Source organism: Erpetoichthys calabaricus, chromosome 15, assembly GCF_900747795.2.
Source record: "Erpetoichthys calabaricus chromosome 15, fErpCal1.3, whole genome shotgun sequence".
NCBI classification, from domain to species: Eukaryota; Metazoa; Chordata; class Cladistia; order Polypteriformes; family Polypteridae; genus Erpetoichthys; species Erpetoichthys calabaricus.
Genome location: NC_041408.2, coordinates 31,452,925 through 31,464,203, shown reverse-complemented (window position 1 = coordinate 31,464,203; position 11,279 = coordinate 31,452,925). Strand labels below are relative to the sequence as shown.

At 40.0% G+C, this 11,279-nt stretch overlaps 1 protein-coding gene across 2 annotated transcripts in view; it reads left to right on the top strand.

Annotated features, from left to right (window-relative positions):
- The window catches only part of LOC114644692 (E3 ubiquitin-protein ligase pellino homolog 1), a 188,790-nt gene that overhangs the window by 153,801 nt on the left and 23,710 nt on the right, over positions 1 to 11,279 (top strand). For both annotated transcript variants that reach the window (XM_051919693.1, XM_051919694.1), the window contains exons 3-4: positions 3,530 to 3,680; positions 8,149 to 8,278. In XM_051919693.1, coding sequence (XP_051775653.1) covers positions 3,607 to 3,680; positions 8,149 to 8,278 — 204 coding nt within the window. In that variant the 5' untranslated portion in view covers positions 3,530 to 3,606. The remainder of the gene's footprint in view (positions 1 to 3,529; positions 3,681 to 8,148; positions 8,279 to 11,279) is intronic.

Genomic DNA, 11,279 nt, shown 5'->3' with positions numbered 1-11,279 from the left:
ACTGTATGGGTGGTTACCTGCCAGGTAACGCTTGTGATTGGTCAGGAAGTCGCCTTACATCCGCCACGTGCCCTCTTTCTGTTCCCAGAAGCTGATCATAGAATGGTTTTAATAGTTTACTTTCAAATAATGCAAAGAGTATGCGACACGTGTTTCTCCCTAATTCTGGGCTCATCAGGCATACACACTCACTTCATCCCCTCTCGGGAATCGAATCTCTATCGTCAGCGCCAGAGTTGAAGCCCCTAACGTTGCGGTCAGCAAGTCGGCTAACATCCGCCATGTGCCGTCTTTCAGTTGCGAGAAGCAGATCATAGAATGGTTGAAACTGTTGGCCCTAACGTTGCGCTACAGCGTGTGGTTCGTTTATACCTCGTGTCTTCTCATTAAACTTTTATCTTGCGAATATGTTATTGCAATCCGCAGCGGGAGCGTTTCTATAAACTTAATTTAAACTTACGTTTTACACCGTGCTTTGTTTCCCTTATGAACATGCTTGTATGCTTCACTCGCTGGCTTCTTATTATTTCGCTCCCTTCTCAATTGTTTAATGAATTTTTTGTTCTTCGCTGTTTGCGGCTCTTCCTTAATTTCTCCGTACTGAGTTCTTTTATCTCGCGAATATGTTATTGCAATCCGCAACGGGTGCGTTTCAATAAACTTAATTTAAACTTACGTTTTACACCGTGCTTTGTTTCCCTTATGAAGATGCTTGTATGCTTCACTCGCTCCCTTCTCAATTGTTTAATTAATTTTTTGTTCTTCGCTGTTTGTGGCTCTTCCTTCATTTCTCCTTACTCAGTTCACAGTCTTTTCACGTGATTACGTGGGAGGCGTGATGACGTGACACTCAACTCCGCCTCCCACGGCCATCAAGCTGCCGTCCATTACAGTATATTGTCAAAAATGAGGTTCCAGTTATGACCATTACGCGTTGAATTTCGAAATGAAACCTGCCTAACTTTTGTAAGTAAGCTGTAAGGAATCAGCCTGCCAAATTTTAGCCTTCCACCTACACGGGAAGTTGGACAATTAGTGATGAGTGAGTGAGTCAGTCAGTCAGTCAGTGAGTCAGTGAGGGCTTTGCCTTTTATTAATTAGTATAGATCAACAAAATACAGTGAATGAACAAAAGAGAAATCTAAATCAAATCAGTATTTGGTGTGACCACCCTTTGCCTTCAAAACAGCATCAATTCTTCTAGGTACACTTGCACACAGTTTTTGAAGGAACTCGGCTGGTAGGTTGTTCCAAACATCTTGGAGAACTAACCACAGATCTTCTGTGGATGTAGGCTTCCTCACATCCTTCTGTCTCTTCATGTAATCCCAGACACACTGGATGATGTTGAGATCAGGGCTCTGTGGGGGCCATACCATTACCTCCAGGACTTCTTGTTCTTCTTTACGCTGAAGATAGTTCTTAATGACTTTGGCTGTATGTTTGGGGTCGTTGTCCTGCTGCAGAATAAATTTGGGGCCAATCATACGCCTCCCTGATGGTATTGCATGATGGATAAGTATCTACCTGTATTTCTCAGCATTGAGAACACCATTAATCCTGACCAAATCTCCAACTCCATTTGCAGAAATGCTGCCCCAAACGTTCAAGGAACCTCCACCATGCTTCACTGTTGCCTGCAGACACATATTATTGTACCACTCTCCATCCCTTCGACGAACAAACTGCCTTCTGCTACAGCCAAATATTTCAAATTTTGACTCATCAGTCCAGAGCACCTGCTGCCATTTTTCTGCACCCCAGTTCCTATGTTTTCATGCATACTTAAGTCGCTTGGCCTTGTTTCCACAGTAGTGTATATATATAATATATATATAGTGTGTGTGCGTGTCTACCAGCATTGATGGCAGTTTGTTGAAAACTACACATTCATATTACAATATAATGCAAAACAGCTTATTTTTTGCATAGCACTCTGTACTAAGTATAGGCAAAGAGTGCTGTGAGCACTTCTCACAGTTAAAATACAAGTACAGATTATACTAATTCTGAAATACAGAACTGGTATGCATATAAATACAGATTTGTTAAAGTACAAAAATAAAGTAGAAATTGATTACATTTCTAAACTGTCTTAATCAGTTGATGAGAGAAAAACCAAAGTCACAATCTTGGAGACCTCTGTCGGCTAGCCGCCTACCTCCTCCTGGGTTTTTATAGTGGAGTCTGTGGTGGCCATCCAATCTGATGATAGAATCTTTCCATCTGAATATTTCTTTATCCAAGAAGTCTTTTTCATATGCAGGATAGCAGCCCAGCAGTAGAGCAGTGGCACCAAGTGTTACTTGGTTACTGAGTAAATACATTTTTTAAAAAGGTTTTTTTTAATCAACTTGAATTGACATGTCAAGCCTCACCATGAGAGTGATTCACTTCTGTGTAGAAACATGGCTATGGATTACAGTTGTGTGTTTTTATTTCAAATGATTAAAAAAATTAGTCTCAGTATGTATGCACAGCAAATGCCATTTAAATTAGGGTACCTGTTGGTGTTTATGTTCTGCATGGATGCAGCCTCATTAATTAAGAATCTCACAATTACACTCTAGCTTGTATGGTCTTTAGGACTTGCAAAATAGGCTTATGGCTTTGGTGGAATAGTTTAAATTTATTCATTTTGTGAACATGCTTTCCAAGTTTGAGGGATACCAGAGCCTGTCACAACAGTTTTCACTTCAAGGTAGCAAGAAACCCTTGAAGGGATGTCAGCCTAGTACATGGCACTTTATACACAAAAGCACACATACATACACAAACTCGCTTAATGTATACTGGCAACAATGAGAGTTTCCAGACTGTTTCACGTGTGAAAAATCTGTTTCAAAGCTGAAAGAGTATGCACAATTCATAATGATAATGGCCATAGTCCAGTGAACTATAAGGTAGAAGCTTTCCATACTCTAGTCTTTTCAGTAGAGTTAATTGAAACCCAAATGTAAACATGCATATTTCAACCCATGGTGGAGTGCTAAGGTGAAGCCAGTTTTGTGAATGTTACAAGAGTACATTTAACCAGTTTGTGCAGGTCATCAGTCAAGCACACTAGAATTCATTGTTTTGAACTACACTGATTGTCACGCTGTATCCATGAGTGTTATGTACTGTATTAGTCATCCACATTCATCACAAACCCCATCTTGTAATTTATGGAGGAAGAGAGTTACTAACACGGGCTACCTCTTGCCTAAAGCATGCTGCTTTGTGACATTTCAGTTTGACAGGATGTATGAAGGATGCAAAAAGTGTTTTCCACTGATTTTCATCTGGTGGTTGACCAATAAGCTGGTTTTCATTAATATTTTATTACGTTTTAAGCTAATAATTCTGGAATGCATGCTGTCTAATACCTGAAGAGCTGATTGTTATAATCAATTGTTTTAAAATGAAAAAACAATCCGGCTTTGTGGCACGGTGCCTGAATGTCTTTTATCTATAAGTTAGTGTATTACATAATCAATTAGTTAAATGTATTTAATGTTTTAATATTTTTTTTTCTCTTTTTGAATAGGTAAAATAATGACAAGGCAGAACTGAAATCCAGAACCCAAATCAGTGATTGTGGGATACATTTTTAGAGCCAGGCTAATGTTCTCTCCTGACCAAGAAAACATCTCTGCCACCAAAGTGCCCATTAAATATGGGGAACTTATTGTACTGGGGTAAGGATCTGTACAGTATATTACATATATTATCTAATATGTTGGAAGCTGTTGTGTCGCATATAGCAGTTTCATAGTACAGCTCAGAGATGTTATCTAATGATGCATATCTTTAGAATCCACAGGGTTTTTTTTCCACATAGTAGTAGAAATAAGGGTCTAATCATTTTAAAATCTATATTAAGTTAAAAAGATATTGTGGGTGTATTGATTTCATCCTGAATTAATAATGACAACTGTTTTTTATGCATATTTTTTTACTAAAGAGTAGAAGATGATTTATTCTCTGTTATTCTTTTCAGTTTTTACCTAATGGCAGATTCTCATCATCAATATTCAAGATTGACCTTTTAGTTGAATAATTTAGTTTGTTTTCCCACAACAGATTATCCTTTAGGTGTCACTTGGGGCCAGCTGCCTTTCCAGACATTGCATGATCCTAGTTCATTTTTTGTGTGTTTTTCTAAATCTCAGAATTTCCCAGCTCAGCATCTCATTCATATATATATATATATATATATATATATATATACACATACATACAGTGGGGCAAAAAAGTATTTAGTCATCCACCAATTGTGCAAGTTCTCCCACTTAAAAAGATGAGAGAGGCCTGTAATTTTCATTATAGGTATACCTCAACTATGAGAGACAAAATGAGAAAAAAAATCCAGAAAATCACATTGTCTGTCTGATTTTAAAGAATTTATTTGAAAATTATGGTGGAAAATAAGTATTTGGTGACCTACAAACAAGCAAGATTTCTGGCTCTCACAGACCTGTAACTTCTTCTATAAGAGGCTCCTCTGTCCTCCACTCGTTACCTGTATTAATGGCACCTGTTTGAACTCGTTATCAGTATAAAAGACACCTGTCCACAACCTCAAACAGTCACACTTCAAATTCAAACTCCACTATGGCCAAGACCAAAGAGCTGTCAAAAGACATCAGAAACAAAACTGTAGACCTGCACCAGGCTGAGAAGACTGAATCTGCAATAGATAAGCAGTTTGGTGTGAAGAAATCAACTGTGGGAGCAATTATTAGAAAATGGAAGACATACAAGACCACTGGTAATCTCCCTCGATCTGGGGCTGCACGCAAGATCTCACCCCGTGGGGTCAAAATGATCACAAGAACAGTGAGCAAAAATCCCAGAACCACACGGGGGGACCTAGTGAATGACCTGCAGAGAGCTGGGACCAAAGTAACAAAGGCTACCATCAGTAATACACTATGCCGCCAGGGACTCAAATCCTACAGTGCCAGACGTTTCCCCCTGCTTAAGCCAGTACATGTGCAGGCTCGTCTGAAGTTTGCTAGAGAGCATTTGAATGATCCAGAAGAGGATTGGGAGAATGTCATATGGTCAGATGAAACCAAAATAGAACTTTTTGGTAAAAACTCTACTCGTCGTGTTTGGAGGAAAGAATGCTGAGTTGCATCCAAAGAACACCATACCTACTGTAAAGCATGGGGGTGGAAACATCATGCTTTGGGGCTGTTTTTCTGCAAAGGGACCAGGACGACTGATCCGTGTAAAGGAAAGAATGAATGGGGCCATGTATCATCAGATTTTGAGTGAAAACCTACTTCCATCAGCAAGGGCATTGAAGGTGAAACGTGGCTGGGTCTTTCAGCATGACAATGATCCCAAACACACCGCCCGGGTAACGAAGGAGTGGCTTCGTAAGAAGCATTTCAAGGTCCTGGAGTGGCCTAGCCAGTCTCCAGATCTCAACCCCATAGAAAATCTTTGGAGGGAGTTGAAAGTCCATGTTGCCCAGCGACAGCCCCAAAACATCACTGCTCTAGAGGAGATCTGCATGGAGGAATGGGCCAAAATACCAGCAACAGTGTGTGAAAACCTTGTGAAGACTTACAGAAAACGTTTGACCTCTGTCAACAAAGGGTATATAACAAAGTATTGAGATGAACTTTTGTTATTGACCAAATACTTTTTTTCCACCATAATTTGCAAGTAAATTCTTCAAAAATCAGACAATGTGATTTTCTGATTTTTTTTTTTTCTCATTTTGTCTCTCATAGTTGAGGTATACCTATGATGAAAATTACAGGCCTCTCTCATCTTTTTAAGTGGGAGAACTTGCACAATTGGTGGCTGACTAAATACTTTTTTGCCCCACTGTGTGTGTATGTAGAAAACACAATGGACCAACACCAGCAGATGACATGGCACCCCAAACCATCACTGACTGTGGAAACTTTACACTGGACCTCACGCAACGTGGATTCTGTGCCTCTCCTCTCTTCCTCCAGACTCTGGTACCTTGATTTCCAAAGGAAATGCAAAATTTACTTTCATCAGAGAACATAACTTTGGACCACTCAGCAGCAGTCCAGTCCTTTTTTGTCTTTAGCCCAGGCGAGACGCTTCTGACGCTGTCTCTTGTTCAAGAGTGGCTTGACACAAGGAATGCGACAGCTGAAACCCATGTCTTGCATACGTCTGTGCGTGGTGATTCTTGAAGCACTGACTCCAGCTGCAGTCCACTCTTTGTGAATCTCCCTCACATTTTTGAATGGGTTTTGTTTCACAATCCTCTCCAGGGTGCGGTTATCCCTATTGCTTGTACACTTTTTTCTACCACATGTTGTCCTTCCCTTCGCCTCTCTATTAATGTGCTTGGACACAGAGCTCTGTGAACAGCCAGCCTCTTTAACAATGACCTTTTGTGTCTTGCCCTCCTTGTGCAAGGTGTCAATGGTCGTCTTTTGGACAACTGTCAAGTCAGCAGTCTTCCCCCTGATTGTGTAGCCTACAGAACTCGACTGAGAGACCATTTAAAGGCTTTTGCAGGTGTTTTGAGTTAATTAGCTGATTAGAGTGTGGCACCAGGTGTCTTCAATATTGAACCTTTTCACAATATTCTAATTTTCCAAGATACTGAATTTGGGACTTTCATTAGTTGTCAGTTATAATCATCAACATTAAAAGAAATAAACATTTGAAATACATCAGTCTGTGTGTAATGAATGAATCTAATATACAAGTTTCACTTTTTGAATGGAATTACTGAAATAAATCAACTTTGTCATGCTATTCTAATTTTATGACCAGCACCTGTATATGTATATATATATATATATATATATATATATATATATATAATATGTGTGTGTATGTATGTAAAATTATATACGAATATGTGTTTTATAAATATATATTTATATTTTTGTCCTGTGGTTCAACTATTACTTCATGTCATATACACATTGAGCATAGTAGCCCAGACTTCCCATTCTCCAGTAGCAATTTTCACTCTCCAGTAAATCCTCAGGTTTTCAACTTGACATCAATGTGCACAACAATACTTGAACCTTCAGCAGGAGGCACCCAGAGGGAGAAAAATAACATGGCATACTTATGCCAGTTGCTGTTCAGTGTGTGCGTTGTGTGCTGGCATTTCCATCTCTGTGAACACATTCACTGTCCATGGCAGCTGTCACTGTTTGGTCTCATTTTAAGAGAAATGCATACATATACAGTGCATTACTGACAGAACTATCTCTGATGCAAAAAATAGATGGACAGCTGTTTGAATAACAGAATTTTGTATGATTATTTTTAAAAACATTCACTAATAAGCATATTAAATGGTGGCCATCTAACCCTATTGATTTAATCAGTTTCTACATATATTTTAAAACATGCACGAAGGCATTGATTCTGAGAGACTTTAATATATATTTTGTTCTGTTCAATTTTATTCTTGTGTGTATTGTTCAGTGTTTTGTGATTAGGTGTTTTGCTAAAAGTTGTGGTCTTTGTTGTTAATTTGTAACTCATAGACATTGAACATTGTACAAGTTATCATTAAAATATCAACAGAATGTATAGAAAATACTAGAATTCCATTTGAATGTGCAAGCTATCATTAAAATATCAACAGAATGTATAGAAAATGCTAGAATTCCATTTGAATATAATGTATTTTTTTTTACAAGTTTCTAATTTACAGAATGTATTGATTTATACAAGGGTTATCTGTACTTTTAGAAGCCGAACACCTTGATTTTTTTTTTCCCAATATTTTTGAAGTCTGGCCTATTAACATTTCTCTGGACACATTATGGTTTAGCTATTAGTTTCTGACTTACAGTATTAGAAGAGATAATTAGTAAATTTACATATATCCTCACATTGTAATGAAAACACAGACTTAATGCTTCAGTAAATGTTACACGTAAGATTTACAGTTCTGAGCTTTTTGTACTATATTCAAAATATACAATCCAGCCATTGCCTTGTATATCCCCATACTGTAAAATCGATACTAGTCGTTTGCGATCTCAAGGGTAATATTTGGAAAAAGCAGGCTCAACTCCACTGAAATAATCTGAAATATAAAAAAAAATTCTATGTTCTACATGCTGTTCATTGCATGTTTGTTTGTGGACAGTGTATACTTTCAACTGCTGCATTTATTTTTGTGTTTTGTTTTAGGTACAATGGTTCTTTGCCTAACGGAGACAGAGGAAGACGGAAAAGTCGATTTGCTTTGTGCAAGAGAACAAAGGCTAATGGAGTGAAGCCCAGCACAGTTCATGTTGCCTGCACACCTCAAGCTGCCAAGGTTGGTGTGATTTTTTTGCGTTCAGGTTTAAAAAGAGAGGGTCAGGGTTTCAGTAATAGTTAATTTTAGACCAGCATGAAAAGAATCCAAGAATATCTTGTATGAATGCAATGTGTGATCAGTAAAAAATGGTCAAATGACAGATAGGCAAATCTTTTTACAGAATTTTTAAGCTTGCTTCTTATCCCACCTTGTGTGTGGATCTTAAAATAGGATGCAACTTTATAATGATTCTTTTTGCATTACTTTTTGATTACTGGTTTGTGTTAGGTTCTTTAAGCCTTTCCAAAAAGTTTCAGAGAATGTCGTCCTCCTGCACAATGTTTGCATTCTCCTGCTATAATGTATAATTTAAAAAGTTACATTAGTCTATGCAGTGGATTCTCCATGATTGATAGGAGCCTGCTGAGCACCCGTCGCTCTGCCACAGATGTCAAACTGTCCAGCTCCATGCCTACAATAGAGCCTGCCTTCCTCACCAGTTTGTCCAGGCGTGAGGGGTCCTTCTTCTTTATGCTTCCTCCACAGCACACCACCACGTAGAAGAGGGCACTCACCACAACCGTCTGATAGAACATCTGCAGCTTCTTATTGCAGATGTTGAAGGACGCCAGCCTTCTAAGGAAGTATAGTCGGCTCAGTCCTCCCTTGCATAGAGCATCAGTATTGGCAGTACAGTCCAATTTATCATCCAGCTGCACTCCCAGGTATTTATAGGTGTGCACCCTCTGCACACAGTCACCTCTGATGATCACAGGGTCCAGGAGGGGCCTGTGTCTCCTAAAACCCACCACCAACTCCTTGGTTTTGCTGGTGTTCACGTGTAGGTGGTTTGAGTCGCACCATTTAACAAAGTCCTTGATTAGGTTCCTATACTCCTCCTCCTGCCCACTCCTGATGCAGCCCACGATAGCAGTGTCGTCAGCAAACTTTTGCACGTGACAGGACTCCAAGTTGTTTTGGAAGTCCGATGTATATAGGCTGAACAGGACCGGAGAAAGTACAGTCTCCTGTGGCACTCCTGTGTTGCTGACCACAATGTCAGACCTGCAGTTCCGGAGACGCACATACTGAGGTCTGTCTGTAAGAGAGTCCACGATCAATGCCACCAGGTATGAATCTTCTCCCATCTCTGTCAGCTTGTCCCTAAGGAGTAGAGGTTGGATGGTGTTGAAGGCGCTAGAGAAGTTCAGAAACATAATGCTTATAGCACCACTGCCTCTGTCCAAGTGGGAGAGGGATCATTGTAGCATTTAGATGATGGCATCCTCCGCTCCCACCTTCTCCTGGTATGCGAACTGCAGAGGGTCGAGGGCGTGGCGGACCTGTGGTCTCAGGTGGTGAAGCAGCAGCTGCTCCATGGTCTTCATCACATGTGACGTCAGAGTGACAGGCCGGAAGTCATTCAGCTCACTAGGACGTGATACCTTTGGGACTGGGGTGATGCAAGATGTTTTCCAAAGCCTTGGGACTCTCCCCTGTTCCAGGCTCAGGTTGAAGATGTGCTGTAGAGGACATGCCAGCTCCAGCGCACAGGCCTTCAGCAGTCGTGGCGATACTCTATCTGGACCCACTGCTTTGCTGGCACGAAGTCTCCTCAGCTCTCTGCTTACCTGGGCTGCTGTAATTATGAGTGGGGGGAAACTCCTACGCTGGTATCAGTAGAAGGATGGGTGGAGGGTGCAGTACACAGAGTTGAGAGTGGGTTAGGGTGGTCAAACCTGTTAAAGAAGTTGTTCATCTGGTTTGCTCCCTCCACATCTCTCTCGATGGTGGCACTCCGCTTCGAACTGCAGCCAGTGATGATCTTCATTCCATCCCACAGTTCCTTCATGCTGTTATTCTGCAATTTCTGCTCCAGCTTTCTCCTGTACTGCTCCTTCGCCGCCCTTGAGCTCATGCTGATCACCGCCTTTAAAAGCCCTTTTCTTCTGGTTCAAAAGGCCCTTGATGTCACTTGTAATCCATGGCTTGTTGTTAGCATAGCAGTGTACTATTCTTACTGGAACTACAATGTCCATACTGAAGTTGATGTAGTCAGTAGTGCAGTCAACAACCTCCTCAATGTTCTCACTATATGATCCCTGCAGGATATCCCAGTCTGTAGTTCCAAAGCAGTCTCTCAGAGCCTGCTCTGCTGTCACAAGATGCCCAGTATAATTTAGAAGAGCAGTATAGAACTGGAGCAGGTACTTATCTAACCTTAAATTGCCTTCTTTTTAAATATGCATGCACAGAATGCTTCTTCATGCATTTTAAAATTATAAAGGTTTTACACAAAAATGAATGCTTAGTTTCCACTTGCAGTGCTTCATGTTCTCATGTTTTTTTTCCATCTGCTTCTTTTAGTGCTTGCTGTCTATGATCTGACAAGATGCACACTGACAGTGCTTTTCTAAATGACATGTGTGCCTTCTTTGTGACAGATAACCGAAATATTGTTTGGTGAACTATTCTAGATGTAGGTCATTTACAATACGAAGCAAAAGTGAATTGTTTTAGATTAGATTGGATTAGGTAACCTTTATTAATCCCAAAGGGATATTTAGATGTATACAGCAGCACAAACATAAAATATAAAGATACAGACTCAAAGGACAAAAATACAATGAATTAATACATAAAAATGTGTATCTAAATAATGGATGTATGTGTGTGCAAAAATAGGACATTAAAGACTTTAAGTATTTAGTATGGGATGTTGGGAAGAAGAACTGGATTGCCTGATTGCAGTGCGCGGAAAAGTTTTCCAGATGCTCTTCTCAGCACACTGTGCTAGAAGTGCTCCAAGACAGCCCCTCGTGGAGAGGATTTTTCATAACAACAGGTTTTGCCACCATCCTCTTTTCAACAATAGCTTCCAGTGTGTCCAGGGTTCACCCTGTGACAGAGCAGGCTTCCCTGATCAGTTTGTTCAGGCATTATCCATCTTTTGAACTCAGGATACTCCCCAGGAGACCACAACATAGAACAATAGACTGGTTACTACAGATTGATAAAA